This window comes from Asparagus officinalis, unplaced genomic scaffold (genome assembly GCF_001876935.1).
Source record: "Asparagus officinalis unplaced genomic scaffold, Aspof.V1 AsparagusV1_Un326, whole genome shotgun sequence".
Taxonomy (NCBI): domain Eukaryota; kingdom Viridiplantae; phylum Streptophyta; class Magnoliopsida; order Asparagales; family Asparagaceae; genus Asparagus; species Asparagus officinalis.
The window spans coordinates 256,696-273,366 of record NW_017972591.1 but is presented as its reverse complement, the minus strand read 5'-3'; the positions used below and the strand labels follow the sequence as shown (position 1 = coordinate 273,366).

The 16,671-nt window shown below is 42.4% G+C and overlaps 1 protein-coding gene across 1 annotated transcript in view; it reads right to left on the bottom strand.

Annotated features, from left to right (window-relative positions):
* LOC109827626 (protein DETOXIFICATION 21-like) overlaps positions 1-16,671 on the bottom strand; it is a 60,652-nt gene that overhangs the window by 2,275 nt on the left and 41,706 nt on the right. Inside the window, exons 3-5 of the mRNA XM_020394641.1 lie at positions 360-901; positions 170-256; positions 19-75 (exon numbers count right to left, since the gene is read on the bottom strand). Coding sequence (XP_020250230.1) covers positions 19-75; positions 170-256; positions 360-901 — 686 coding nt within the window. The remainder of the gene's footprint in view (positions 1-18; positions 76-169; positions 257-359; positions 902-16,671) is intronic.

Below are 16,671 nucleotides of genomic sequence, written 5' to 3'. Positions count from 1 at the left end.
ATCAAAAGATCATAATACCCTGCTGCTGCCAAGAAACCAAGAGATATCATCATTTCCCATCCATTGATGTTGAGGCTGTGCAATAAGCAAAACATCAGTGCATCAAAAATATTACTGGAGAAACTGTAAATTAGACAAGAATGATAAAATAACAAAAAGTTCCATCTACCAGATAGAGAGAGCATCAATCTCCGTCTCAGCATTTTGCATATGCCCTGTTAGCAAAACCAATATAGTGTTGTACCATACTTCCAAACTGTAGAACATGAAGGGAAAAAAAAGTCTCAAGGAGATCTTAATGCAAAATTCTCAGAGAAAAAACATGGCTAAAAGCAAGAAGAAAATGAAAGATCCCTTACCAAACCATTGCACCTGATGACAATGAGAGCCTAATAACAGGCCATAAATCTTTGAAAGCAATCCACGAAAACCCCGTCCAAGTATCCGGGCATCCCCCACACAATAAAAACGCAAACTGACCAAATGTTGGTATCCACATTGCCAATACCATTGAGCCCATTGCCCCAGAAACTCCCATATGCAGCTTTGTTACAGTTATCCAAGACAAAGAAATGTGGAGAATGAGCGATAGTGCAGCTAAATACGAAATGATTCGGTTCTTGCTCTGGGATTGGAGATACATCTGAAAGGTGAAGGAGAAGACAAGGGAAAAGATAACGGGGATGAACCACAATGAGAAGGTTCCTGCCATTGATGCAATTGATTGTTCTTGGCCGAGAAGACGAAGGATTGGAGCTGTGAAGATGAAGAGAGGGAGGAGAAGGATGGTGCAAATTATCAAGACTATCCATGACCTCTGCAGGTAAATTCCTAGCATATGATGTTGTTTTGCTCCATACGCTTGACCACAAAGTGTTTCCAGAGCACTTGCCATACCTAGCTGAAATTTAGGAGTACAAGAGATTCATTCAGAGTAAATTCTACAAATAAATACTCTTGTGATATTATTATTTTTGGCAATATATAGTGATCGAATAATAGGGTATGATTAATAATCTTGATTACATATTTGTTATCAAAGGTACTTAAAGGAAAAAAATCAAAGGTACTTTAAAGGAAAAGCCTTAGATAGCTTTTGTACAGCATGACTATGCGAAATTTCATACTAAATTGGAAGCAATTTTCTGTAATCCGGTGATATATAGTTTAGTTATAATAGATAATGTATTACATCTTTATATTTTCTCCAAAATAGGAAACTCCATATCACCCTCCCCTATTGACCTGCGAAGCCCTTGAACTCCAGGAATACTAAGTTGATGTCATTGAGGCCTAAGGGATGGACCCGGAGTATGGATGTTAAAGGAATATATTGCTTTCTATACCTGTAGCATGCGTGCATGTTAGTTAACAAAGGTTACTTTTCTGCTGATCCTTGTGTTTTCTATCCGTTCGAATTTGATTTTCTCGTGTTTCCCTCTTGCGGAGTAGATTGTATGTCCTAGTTAGAGGGAGTAGGTTCTCGGCACCAACCAATGCTCAATAATTGGTACCAGAGCCGATTGGTGACATTGTATCTTTTAAATAGCCAAAAAAAAATAAAGAAAGAAAGAAAATGCTAATTGTAGGCGTCAAAAATTGTCTATAGGTCCCCGCACGTGGCTCGAGACAAAGAGAAGATGATGAACATCGCTATCCGAGTCACAGAAACTCATTTGACGACGACAAGCACATGAAGTGAGTTGACGAACCATGCGAAGCAACGGAACTTCGGAATAACGGAAACACGAATGGACCGGAAGCTCCGCGTCACTTACGAAAGACGAAGCACCCCTTGTGTCCCGTCTACTTCACATGTGATTCAACCATGGAAGCTTATGGATCTCCTCGTTAGCTTTCCGACGCATCTTGAACCACATAATTATGAGTTCGGACGATGAAGATACGACGGAAACGGACGGAACACGTAAAACCAAGTTCAGGCCAAAGTTTGGCCAAGACACAAGTGGTGTCTCGGCCGATGCTTGGCCAAGACACCAAATGGTGTCTCGGCCAAAGCATGGCCGAGACACCCACGGGTGTCCGCAGTCCTTGAAATATGTTTTTGCCTGTTTTGAGCCGTTTTTCGACCGTTAACCGTCTGGATTTGTTCCAACTGATAAGATATCATCTAAGAACGTGGTTAAGTGATTATAACTGAGGATAAGAGTGAATCAACCATTCTTATCTGAAAACAGAGCTCCTGAAGCCTATAAATATAGCCCCAGGACCTTCATTTTTTAAGATCTGGAATTCTCGAGCGTTGGCGAACTCCGGATCTGAACTGATCGTTTGGTAGTCTACGGATATCAACATCCCCGTCACAGGCCAAGATCCTACGCAAGCAGCGGAGGATAAATGTCCGTTGCGTTTGTTTTGACGAGAGTTGTATTTTTTTATTATTTTCATTGTGTAAGAGTCTTATAAAAAGACTATCTTTTTTTGTTTTTATTGTAACGACTGAAGTTGTAATAAATACATCAAGGAAGACATCAACTTTCTCCCCAAACGAGCTGGAGACCACAGTGGGAGCCAACACTCTAACTACCAAGGCTGTCGTGCTGTAGCCAACGATCAAGATCCCGGTGAATGAAGAGATCGAATACGAATTCGACCAGCAGAAGTTTGAGGAGTACATCTCCTCCTCCTCCTCCTCCAGATTCACCTCTCCTCGCAAGCGCAGAAAGACCTCCTCCTCCAGGAAAATCCGCTGGTCTTCAGATATGAAGACCTAAGAAGATGATCTCTCCGCCGTCGCTGCTGCAGTTGCACCTCGCGATGACCCGACGGTGTTTGATGAAGCCAAAGCCACAGATCCGGACACCGCCTCCATTAAGGAGTTGACTGTTGAAGGCGTGCCAAATTTGTCGAAGAGGGCTCGTCAAAGGCGTTGTCAACGTCTTGCTCGTCAGTTCGCTAAGGCTAAAGAGCAAGTGGACAGACTACGCTACCAAGCGGATCTAGAGTTCAGAAAGCGCCAAGTGGCTAAGCCGTCACCACAACAAGTATCAGAGTCCTCCTCCAAACCGTCAACTAACAAATGAGTTTGTGTCAAACGAACCCGTTTTACCCTCGAGGAGCGTATCCAGAAACGTCGCGCACTACTTACGCATGTACGGATTCTCGCACAAGAAGCACAAAAATTGCAGCAGAAAGATGTGGTCAAGAAACCACCAAAATCTAAGCAGGTTTAGGTGTTGAAGGCCAAAACAGCGCCTCTACCCGACAAGAGACACCAGTCGTGTCTCTCGCTTGATTCCAGATCCGAGGCTGCTCCCCAGCCTTTGCCAATTTTAGATCACGCTCCTATTACTCCCGCACCTCCAGTGAAGCCCTACAACAACGTGGATCTCTCCAAATCCAGAATTCCATTGAAGGATCGTCTGGGTCCTCTATATGAAGATCGAGACAGATTTCTGGTCAAAGAACTCCTGGGCATGGTGAATGAACCCCGAGCAACTCATCGAGCTGGAGGTCGTACTGACCCTTACAACAAGTCTGAGCCTTCTCATAAAGAGAAAACTCCTATAACTGACCGCCTCGGACTACGTGTCAAAGTTCAAGAGTCCGTTGAGATCCTACGCTCATGAAGGCATAGCTCAAAACGTGCGACTCTTGAGAGTGCCAACAAGGCGATGAACCCTCAGAAGGAAACATGTTCATCAGACGATGACGTTATACCTGAGAATTCGTGCTAACATACGATAGATTTCTCCGGTCATCATGCTGATGAGTTGTACTATCGGGCTGGGGGTACGAATAGACCTCGAAAGAGAGATTCCCGAGAGATAGACTTTCATTGTCCGCATACCAAGATAATCAGGACGGTGTTATCAGCATGTAGCTTCCCTAAGACCGCTCCGCAGAGGGTCTCGGTATTTGAGAGGATCTTTAACGGAACGACTAAGTCCAAGCCAAAGCATTTTCGTAAGAAACGATCGGCCGTTCAAGGTGACGAACTTCCAGAAGTCATAATTAACATGGCTGATAAAGGAACGTCGGCTCGACCTTCTAGTTCTGACCCCCTCGTATCGCATTATCTAACTCCACTACGCGCAGGGATTACTAGACGTAAGGATTATTAAAGAATGCAGAGGAGATTATCCTCGGATGACGAAGCATCAGATGCCAATTCTATAGTCGCTTCTGACAAAACGGTATCCAATCCAGGACAATCCCACGAGGTGTTTATGATTAACACCGAGGAAGTAGCCAAAATGGTTAAGGATGCTCTAGCCAAGCAGAAATAAGCATTCAAAATTAAAATAGAAATGACTATGCAGCAGACGAAGGAAGAGCATGACCAACAGATTTGGGCTCTGTCCAATCAACTTGGTGAATCCAGCCGTCGCAATAATGTTAGCCAAGCAACTAGCGATTCAGACATGGATGAATACATCAATGCTGATGACCCTCCCATTGACCAAAACACTAGGGTGTCCCCACTGAGAATAACAACGTCGGGGATGGTCCCCCCAATGATGACAACACTGGGGGTGGCCCTATTGTTCCTCCTCAAAATCGACCAAGGAAGGATATGAACGCGGATGAAAAGATGAAAGACCTAGAGAGCAAAATCAACGCTCTGATGTCTGCCCGAGAGGTGAAGAAGAACGACATTCTGTGTCCCTACCCGAGAGAGTGGGAGTCGATCCCATACCCGACGAAGTTCAACCTGATCAACTTCACACCATTCGATGGGAAGGGCTCGCCCACTCAACATCTGATCTACTTCAAGTCCTACTTGGGTGTGATCTCCGACAATGAAGCATTGATGGTTCAGTCATTCGTTGGCATCCTTCGCGGGCCCGCCTTTGATTGGTACCACCGTCTCATGCCTGGAAGCATCAACAGCTGGGATGACCTGGAGAACCTATTCCTCATTCACTTCTTTGATGATGATGCCGAGGTGTCAATCAGGACACTCTTCGATGAGAAATAGGAAGACGACGAGACGGTCGACGACTTCGTCAAGCGCTTCCGAAATAAGACGATGAACTGTCGAGATCTGATCACAGAGGACTTCATCCTCCAAACATGCCATAACAACCTCTTTGGACGTGTTGAAAGTTATGGGAGTAGCGTCGTCCAATACCTGAAAAGAGTTGAAAGTACGCTGAGAGCATGCCTTCCTCAGAAGGAAGAAAGCCGAGAGAAGCTAACTGACGGCTAACCCTCCAAATTCAAGCTTCGTCTCCCGTGGTAAAGGGAAGGCCCCTGTAGCTGCTGTTGATGCTAATCTGACGTCACAACAGTAATCCCGAAGATAGCAAAAGACTTCAAGTCTGAGACTCCAAAAAGAATACTCCGTCAAGAACGAAGACGTTCCAGCTATTTTCGAATCCCTCCCTGAGAACAACAAGATCAAGCTACCACTTATCGCAAATCAGGAGGAAACTGATAATACTACGGATCCAAAGTACTGTGCGTACCACATGAGGATCATTCATCCCACCAAGGCTTGCTTCGCTTTCAAGAATAGCATCCAAACCCTGGTTGAAGCTAGCGTCATAACGCTAAATTAAGCCGAATGAAGACTCCGATAAGTATAAGAGTATAAACTGCTCCTTCCGACACTCCGAAGAATATACGAGTATAAACTGCTTCTCAATACTCAAACAGGTATACGAGTCTAAACTGTTTCCTAATTTTAACGGGAAGTTCCTGGAAGAATATCGTAAGTGATATTCTTAAGGATAACCCGATCATTTAGCTGAGTATAATGTTAGACCCGGTTTCACAAAGAAAGCTGGGGGTGGATGTAACGGGAAGTTCCCGAAAGAATGCTATATGTTGTGTTCTTAGGGATAACCCGATCGCTACAAAAATAGGATGAATAAGAAACTCCCACTTGGATTCTAAATGCTGCGAGCAATTCCACCAGCTTCTGAGCACTCTTTTGCTGAGATGAGAGTTGATCACATCGTTGGATTAATCTTTCCTCATAAAAAAAACTCCCACTGGTGTTGACGAATTTATAGTTCTCCACCACAAAGCCCCTCACTGATCAAATTAATTGACAGTGGGTCCACTAAAATTCTTTCTGGTTTAATCCATTCAAACTCACACTGTGTCTGTGCACTCAACACTCCCATTGTTAGAGTCCGGACATAGTACTCGGAATTTTAGTTTCCTGATCATTAATAATTGTCAAACCTCTTCGTGTTAAGTATTTGTCGCTTAACACCAGGGACTCTCTTCAAGTGATTTGTACGAATCAACACTCTCATTATAATTTGTACTCACACTCTCACTTTTCATTTGGCAAACCTTCCTATAGTTAGGACCACAACCAAAGCCAAAATCTCCTCTCGATTCCTTCCATGAACGAGAGGTTCACTTTTAAATCGAGTGATCAAACCTTCCTACAGTTAGGGTCACCTCAAACTCCCGCTTGGTCAAACATTCCTACAGTTAGGACCAAAACCACAATTCACTCTCGATAATGAGAAATTTACCTTTAGTTTGGTAATCAAACCTTCTGACAATTAGGATTATCCGAATCTTTTCGATTCTCGAAGTGGAGATCCCACTCTTAGTTTCACTCTTCAGATTCTCGAGGTGGAGATCCCACTTCGAGTCTCCTTTATAACTGGAGATAGAATATAAAATTCTTCCTCTTCGATTTTGGGAGATAAAATATAAAATTCTTCCTCTCCTATTTCAGGTTCGTCTTTGCCCCAAGAGAAGACACCATCCTTCAACGTCGAAATCCGCGCCTTACACGCACGGGGAACTTTATCTCGACTCCTAAATAGGGATAAATTAACGCCTAACACGCGTTGTCGGTTTAGTCTTTTACCGATTGAAAAAGACATCAGAATCCGAGTCTAGGGACTTTTATCCCGAAACCTAAGTAGGGATAAGTCAGCGTCTAACACGCGTTACCGGTTCATTCTTGACCGTAAAAAGAACAAAAGCCCACATATTCGACATTGTGGTAGGTTGTTATTAATAACACCATAATCCGTGTCTCACACGCCCGGGGAATTTTATCCTGAATCCTAAGTAGGAATAAGTCAACGCTTAACATGCGTTGTCGGTTTAGTCTTTCACCGATTGAAGAAGACACCAGAATCTGAGTCTGAGGATTTTTATCCTGAAGCCTAAGTAGGGATAAGTCAGCGCCTAACACGCGTTATCGGTTGGTCTTTTACCGTAAAAAGGACAAAAGCCCACATATTCGATATTGTGGTAGGCCGTTATTAATAACGCCAAAATCCGTGCCTTACATGCACGGGGAACTTTATCTCGACTCCTAAATAGGGATAAGTCAACGTCTAATACGCATTGCTGGTTTAGTCTTTCACCGATTGAAAAAGACACCAGAATCCGAGTCTGGGGATTTTTATCCTGAAACCTAAGTAGGGATAAGTCAGCGCCTAACACACGTTACCGGTTCGTTCTTGACCGTAAAAAGAACAAAAGCCCACATATTCGACATTATAGCATGTTATTATTAATAACACCATAATCCGTGCCTCACACGTACGGGGAATTTTAGCCCGAATCCTAAGTAGGGATAAGTTAACGCCTAACACACATTGCCGGTTTAGTCTTTCACCGATTGAAGAAGACACCAAAATCAGAGTCTGGGGAATTTTATCCCGAAGCCTAAGTAGGGATAAGTCAGCGCCTAACAGGCGTTGTCGGTTGGTCTTTTGCCGTAAAAAGAACAAAAGCCCACATATAATATTGTGGCAAGCTATTATTAATAACGCCAAAATCCAATCCTTACACGCGCGGGGAACTTTATCTCGACTCCTAAATAGAGATAAGCCTACGTCTAACACGCGTTGTCGGTTTAGTCTTTCACCGATTGAAGAAGACACCAGAATACAAGTCTGGGGACTTTTATCCCGAAACCTAAGTAGGGATAAGTCAGCGCCTAACACGCATTGCCGTTTAGTTCTTGATCGTAAAAAGAAAAAGCCTACATATTCGACATTATGGCAAGCCGTTATTAATAACACCAAAATCCGCGCCTCACACGTATGTGGAATTTTATCATGAATCCTAAGAAAGGATAAGTCAACGCCTAACACGCGTTACCAATTTAGTCTTTCACCGAATGAAAAAAACACCAGAATACAAGTCTGGGGACCTTTATCATGAATCCTAAGAAAGGATAAGTCAATGCCTAACACGCGTTGCCGATTTAGTCTTTCACCGAATGAAAAAGACACAAGAATACAAGTCTGGGGACCTTTATCCTGAATCCTAAGTAAGGATGAGTCAACGCCTAACACGTGTTACCGGTTAGTTTATTCCCGTGATAAAGACAAAGTCTATGTATTAAAAATCATAGCATCAAGTCTAAGAGAATTATCTCTCTTAGCACAACGTCACATATGAAACGGGTTTTAATAATTCACATGCTAGCCCGACTCAAATGGTAGTCGGTTGTAAAACCCCGTTTTTTGTTAGAAGTATATGTGAATTATTGGTGATAGATAATTCTATTGTGGTAAATGACTTGAGGTCATAGATATACTTGATAACAAGTTATCAGATATGTATGAGTGTATTTTTATAGAGTTTTGTGCATTGGTTTTGGTAAATTAGCAAAACATGCACGAATCTGGAAAACGTCGGCTTAGTCGACTCATGAGTCGACTTATGAGTCGACCTATGAGTTGACTTACGGGTAGATTTCCAGATTTTTCAGTTGTGAGTTTGGGTGAGTTTTTTTCGGGTTTTAACCATATTATATATATTTTCTTTTACCCGAAACCAACCCCAAACCCATCAGAATCCCAGAGAAACCCTAGCCCCTCTCTCCCCTCAAACCCTAGTTTGTTTTTGGTGATTTTTGGGGGATTTTCGGAGGATTTCAGCGGGTTTTGGCGAGGTGCAACAAAGGGAATCATCCTCTCTCGGATTCAGGAGTTGTTCTAGCATACCAGAGGTATCGACTCCAGTTCACTCTAGAGCACCGGATGACCCTCACATGGGAGGACTTTGTCTACTTCTTTGACGGGTAGTATATTTCTTCTGTAGCACGGATTGGGAAGGATCTTGAGTTGTCCCGGTTGACTCAGGGGGACATGTCAGTGGCAAATTTTGAGAGCAAATTTATGGAGTTGCTGCTCTTCACGGGTATGTGGCAGACAGGAGAGCGACAGGCTCAGATGTTCCTAGCAGGGCTCCGTGCTAATCTTCGTCTATATCTCGTCTCGAGGAAATTCTATTCAGTTCGAGAGGTAGCAGAGGCCGCCACCTCACAGGAGATTGAGACTGCCATGTTCCAGAAAGATAAGGAAGGGAAGACTAAGGCAGGACAGAATGGGGACAAGGGTAAGAAAAATAGACCTTTTTGGGACCTCAGCAGCAACATCAGGGCCCTCATAAGAAGGGACCCTAGCAGGATCAGAGAGCGCATCAGCAGCGCAAGTATCAGGAAGTTTGCTATAACTATCACAAGGTCGGACATAAGGTATCGGAGTGCCACAACGCACCAGTAGGAGCTCAGCAGGGCAAGGCCCGAACAAACAGCAGCAGAGAGTTCAGAGCAGAGGTCAGGGTCAGCACATGAGGCTAGAGGCACCGCCAGCAGCTCAGAAGACTGAAGGATAGATTCGTGCAGTTCAGGAGGTTCCTCAGGGGCAGATAGTTCCGTACTCTCCAGCACTAGCAGCAGAGCAGACGTCAGCCACATGCAGAGTATATATGGTAGTACCGCATGATCATAGAGCTAGCGGAGCAGTGGTGGAGGGTACGTTCCTTGTGAATTCTTTTCCCGCCCGTATTCTCTTCGATTCGGGAGCTTCGCATTCCTTCATTTCGTATGATTTTATGTCTAGACTCCAGCTCGTAGCTCAGCCATTAGACACCCCTTTATCAGTTTCCACCCCTTTAGGTGAGATATCGCTTATGAAGAGCGTTTGTAGGAGGTGTACTATCAGTTTAGATGAGTCGAAGTTCGTTGTTGATTTGATAGTGTTGCATATGTCCGAGTTCGATGTTATCCTTGGTATGGATTTGTTGTCTTCCTACCATGTTAGTATTGACTGCTTTGCGAAGACAGTCAATTTGCGGATGTCCGATGGGTCCGAGATGATTGTGGCAACCTCTCAGGGTAACTGTTTTGCGGAGTCATTTCTGGCGTACATCGAGGAGGTGATGCGATGTGATCAGGGTATTGATTTATTAGAGACTAGAGTTGTCTCAGAGTATCAGGATGTCTTTCAGGACATGCCTGGACTACCTCCTGTGAGAGAGGTTGAGTTCTGTATTGAGTTGCAGCTAGGCACAACCCCGATATCCCGTGCACCCTATCGCATGGCACCAGCTGAGATGAGGGAGCTTCAGACCCAGTTGGACGAGTTGTTAGCTCAGGGTTTTATTCGTCGGAGTCATTCTCTATGGGGCGCACCGGTCCTCTTCGTGAAGAAGAAGAACGGTAGTATGAGATTGTGCATTGATTATAGAGAGTTGAACAAGGTCACTAATCGGAATAGGTACCCATTACCTAGGATTGATGACTTGTTCGACCAGTTATAGGGAGCGTAGTATTTCTCGAAGATTGACCTTCGTTCTGGTTATTGTCAGTTATGGGTTCGGGAGATGGATATTCCTAAGACCGCTTTTCTTACTCGATATGGATCATTCGAGTTTATGGTCATGCTATTTGGGTTGAGCAATGCACCCGCTGTATTCATGCATTTGATGAACCGGGTTTTCCGTCCCTTCTTGGATCAATTCATGATTGTTTTTATCGATGACATCCTCATTTATTCGAGATCGGAGGCAGAACACGAGCAGCAACTACGATTAGCTTTGAGGACTCTGCAAAAGCATCAGTTATATGACAAGTTTAGCAAGTGTGAATTTTGGCTTTCAGAAGTTAGATTTCTCGGCCACATCATCAGTAGAGAGAGTATAGCAGTGGATCCGGCTAAGGTTACAGCAGTTCTTGATTGAAAACCGCCAAGGACGGTGACAGAGGTTCGTAGCTTTTTGGGCTTAGCCGGCTATTACAGGAAGTTCATCCAGGACTTCTCGAAGATTTCGATGCCACTTACACGTCTTATGAAGAAGGGTGTACAGTTCATTTGGAGTGTGGAGTGCCAGAAGACCTTTGATATCTTGAAGACTAAGTTGACTTCAGCGCCAGTTTTGACTATTCCGAGCAGCGACAGGATATTTATGGTCTACACAAATGCATCATTGGCAGGTTTAGGAGGCGTCTTGATGCAGACTCAGAGGGTAGTAGTATATATCTCACGGCAGTTGAGGTTACATGAGCAGAACTATCCCACTCATGATTTGGAGTTAGCAGTAGTGGTATTTGCAGTGAAGTCTTGGAGACACTACTTGTATGGAGTACAGTTTGAGCTGTTCACAGACCACCAGAGTCTGAAGCATCTTTTCTCTCAGAAGGAACTCAACCAGAGACAGAGGAGGTGGATTGAGTTTATCATGGATTACGAGTTCGCAATCCAGTATCATCCGAGAAAGGCGAACGTCGTAGCAAATGCTTTAAGCAGAAAGCGTCGACATCGGGTTTCGGCTTTGAGGTGTTCATTGTATAGAGATCTTCTTACTCTTAGCCAGTTTGATTTCAGACCCGAGATTGGTGGAACCAGTGCATTTTTGGGAGCTGTGTCAGTGCAGCCATCTTGGAGTGTCAGAGTTGTCAGATCTCAACTGGAAGACTCTTGGATTCAAATCCGAAAGGAGGAGATTTCCAAAGAACCTAAAGCTGATTGGACCATTGGAGCAGATGGAGGTCTACAGATGAAGGATAGATTGGTTATGCTATCCAGTGCCAGGCTGAAGAGGGAGCTATTTGATGAAGCTCATCGTACTCGGTATACAGTGCATCCAGGAACCACCAAGATGTATAAGGACTTAAAGAGACACTTCTGGTGGATTGATATGCGTAGAGAGATTACAGAGTATGTAGCTAAGTGTTTTATCCGTCAGCAGGTGAAGGCAGGGTATCAAAAATCAACAGCAACACTTCAGCCTTTACCCATTCTAGAGTGGAAATAGGCGGATATTTCTATGGACTTTATTGTAGGGTTGCCGAAGTCGAAGAAGGGGAATGATTCAGTTTGAGTGATTGTGGATCGGTTGACGAGGTCAGTGCATTTTATTCCAGTAAAGACTACATATACAACTAAGGCGTATGCGAGGATATTTATTCGGGAGATAGTCTGACTTCATGGAGTTCCTGATACGATTGTGTCAGATCGAGGTTCAGTGTTCACTTCGCATTTTTGGAGGAGTCTCTAGGATTCGTTCGGCAACAGATTATCTTACAGCAGTGTATTCCACCCATAGACAGATGATTAGACGGAGAAGGTGAATCAGGTGTTGGAAGACATGTTGCGGGCTTGTGTCATAGACTTTCAAGGTAGCTGGGAGGAGCATATTCCACTGATAGAGTTCGCTTATAACAATAGTTATCAAATGACGATTGGTGTGGCTCCATATAAGGCATTGTACGGGAGACCTTGTAGATCACCGATATGCTGGGCAGAGCCGGAGGATAGCTTAATGCTTAGGCCAGAGCTTGTGAGACAGACTACTGAGAAGGTAGCATTGATTAGAAAGAGGATTTTAGCCGCTCAGAGTCGACAAAAGAGCTATGCAGATAAGAGACGAAGACTCTTGGAGTTTCAGGTTGGAGATTCGATTATGCTGGAGGTATCGTCTATGAAAGGCGTCCAGTGATTCGGGAGACGGGGAAAGCTTGCACCAAGGTATATTGGACCCTTCCGGATTTTGGAGCGCATTAGAGCTGTGTCATACATACTAGATCTTCCAGCATCGATGTCTAGTATACACAATGTATTTCATGTTTCTATGCTCAAGAAGCACTTGCATGATGAGGAGCAACAGAGAGTGTTGGATGCACCAGAGATTGAGCTTCAGAAGGATTTGACTACTATTGAGATTCCGGTTTGTATACTTGTCAGAGAGGAAAAAAAGGCTTAGAAACAAGGTAATTCCTTTGGTGAAAGTTCAGTGGAACCGAAGAGGCGTTGAGGATATTTCTTGGGAGCGAGAAGAGGACATGCGTTGTGACTATCCACACATGTTTGACCAGGTAAATTAAAGCTTTTTGTATGACTTATATATGGCTTATAGATTCAATTATGGCGATGTTTATACTTAACACTAAAATGAGGGTATTACCACTTATCTCCTAAGTACTCGGAACATATGGTATATAAATGAGGGGTTCCTTGTTTGGATTTTTCGATCGATGTACTTGTTCCATTTAGTTAGGGGTTAAGTGGGGGTATGTACATTTTAGATGGTTAAGTGTGGACATCGAAGATGATTTTCGAGAGCGCGAAGATGCTATGTAGCGCTACTTCCTGCATTTATTGAGGAAGTGGATTGATTTATGTGTATGATTATTTGTGTGATTATATTTAGATTTAATGCTAGAATAAGGATATTTCCGCTCAATTCTTAATCTTTTGGAACACATGGTATATATATGGGGGTTCCTTGTTTGGATTTTTCACCTGATGTACTAGTTCCATTTGATTAAGGGTTGAGTGGGAATATAGTCATCCTGGATTGTTAAATATAAATATCGCTATATGCTTGTCTAGAGTAATATTATTTGCTAGAGTATGATTTCTGAATTTTGAGGATGAAATTCTTTTAAGGGGGGAAGAATGTAAAACCCCGTATTTTTGTTAGAAGTATATGTGAATTATTGGTGATAGATAATTCTATTATGGTAAATAACTTGAGGTCATAGATATACTTGATAACAAGTTATCAGATATGTATGAGTGTATTTTTATAGAGTTTTGTGCATTGGTTTTGACAAATTAGCAAAACATGCACGAATCTGGAAAACGTCGGCTTAGTCGACTCATGAGTCGACTTATGAGTCGACCTATGAGTTGACTTACGGGTAGATTTCCAGATTTTTCAGTTGCGGGTTTGGGTGAGTTTTTTTTCAGGTTTTAACCGTATTATATATATTTTCTTTTACCCGAAACCAACTCCAAACCCATCAGAATCCCAGAGAAACCCTCGCCCCTCTTTCCCCTCAAACCCTAGTTCGTTTTTGGTGATTTTTGGGGGATTTTCGGAGGATTTCAGCGGGTTTTGGAGAGGTGCAGCAAAGGGAATCATCCTCTCTCGGATTCAGGAGTTGTTCTAGCATACCAGAGGCGAGTAAAATCTCGTCCAGCCCTCACCCACTGTTTGTATAGTTTTCTTTGAGATTTATTTTGAATTCTTGAGCCTAAAACGTATTTTTGTGCATAAAGATAAATGCTTTATATTATGAAGTTGCAAGATCTACATTTTCAGTTTAATAAAAACTCACCAACGTTTTTGTAATGTAGATCCAGATCTGAAGTTAGTTTTAAACATGTGTTTCTTTGTGATTTCTTTGTTTTTAAACGTTTTAAAACATGGATAAATATGTTTAGGGTTTTAATGTAAGTTATTACATGCAAATCTTTCGTTTCTGTTGATACACATGTGTTAGAATCGGAAATATTTTGTTGGACATGATGAAGAAGAACTTTAGATTTAATTTTTTCATATAAATCATCGTATGCAGAAAAACTGGGAATTTTCTGCTCAGTCGACTTATGAGTCGACTGATGAGTCGACTGACGGGAAAATTTATAGTTTTGTGTTTTGTTCTGGTCGACCAATGAGTCGACCAATCCCAGTCGACTCATGAGTCGACTGATGAGGAATTTTCCAGTTTCCTCGGTTTGGATCTGTTTGGGTTGTTTCAGTTTAACTGAAACTGTTTATACTTGTTTATTGTTATTGCGTGCTTTAATATGAAGGAGGAGTTACCTCGAATAATGGGTATTAGAAATTATTATTTAACATGTATCTTTACATGTGAGATGACATGCAGACACGAGTTTAGGTTTGTACACCGAGACACGTGAGAAATTAGGGTATATGCATATGTTCATATTTTTCATCTAGTCCATGTGTTAGGCAATTATGATGTGTAGTCCTTGTGTTGGACATTTATCACATTCATTCCATGTATTGGACAATTTTCATATGCAGTCCATGTGTTGGACATCCACTACATCTAGTTTTAGTCCATGTGTTGGACATCAGTTTAGACCTTGAGATTGACATTGATACTTACATAGGCTGGACATGACACTTATGTGAGTTATGACATGACGCCAGATTTAAGTTCTGAGATGGGTTTGTCTTCTTTTATTATTGTTCCCGAATTAGATTTCGGGTTTGGTATTTAGGGATTTACAATTTGAGATACAAGGTATATACATGAGGGTTTCCTTGTTTGGATTATTTTGCTCGACGTACCTATGCTCGTGTTGTAATTTCCTAAGTACTAATATATATATATATATATTAACTATATTTTCTGTATACGACGAGCCCTTTCCCTTGGGGTTGGTTGTAATGTTGCTCGCTAGCGCTTTGACGCTTGTTGTCCCTCCCCTTTCAGGTAACGAACTAGGAACCCGGAGAGTCACAGGTTGATGGCGATGCACTTTAGCTTCAGCTATCTGTTTTAGTTATATTTTTCTTTTGAGCTCCACTGTAGACTTCTGTTTAGACATTTGAGGATTTTATTTCTAGAAGTTGTAAAGGTTGTGTGCCTTATTTCTTCTTATTTAGACATTTTATATTTGAGACTTGTTGAGAACTCCAGTTTATTTATTTCAGACATTGATTTGTACTTTAGTATGTTAGCCGATGAAATATTAATTTGATCTCTATTATTTTATCAGTTGATTCTTGTATTATCTTTTACTTACTTTTGTACCTATACCTGTTATTGATTCTATTAGAGAGATAGTAATTATGATGGTGAAACATGTTATTGCACGGTGTGGTGCATTGCAGGTTTGATATTCTTGGTTTTATCTTAGACTACAGCCTTGTGTGAACCCAGGGGCGTCACATCGGTAAAGGTACGTCAAATCCGTTGATGGCTGAGGATTGGCCAAAAATCCTAAGTCTACGTCTAACACACGCCGCCGGGTAGTCTATTCCCGTAAGATAGACGAAGTCTACATATTCAATATCGTAGCATTAAAAGAGTTAACTCTTTTAGCACAACGTTACATACAAAACGGACTTAAACAATCTGCATGCTAGTCCGACTCAAACGGTAGTCGGTAAAGGCTCATCAAACCCGTTGAGGGCTGAGGGTTTGCCAAAAATCCTATAAATATGAGAGTTATTGATGTACCAGCTCTATTAGTTGGTCCCGTGACTTAAGAATCTGATAATTTTAAGATAAGATCCATATATGCAGATTAATTAGTTTTAATAGTTAGTCCTACAGTCTCACCATTTGGAATCGTCATGCTCCAATACCTTAAGAGCTTAAACTGTGTATACTCCATCAAACATACAAGTATAAACTGTGTCAATGATGATCGATGCGAAACCCTAACGTCAACGCCGGTCAATGCCAGTCAACACGTAGCCCTAGATCAACGCCAGTCAACGCGTTATAAGAAAAGTCAACGCTAGTCAACACGTAGCTCTGAGTCAACACCGATCAACGTGTTGCGACAGAGATAATTAGTTCAAAGTCAACTCAATGACACAAGCCAAAACCAACTTACGAAGTTCGATTCGAAACTTCGACGACGACCAGATGATAAACACAGCGCCAGAAGAATTTTAGCTATTCATATTGAATAGACTAAAAATCGAAGGAGTAAAGAGTCA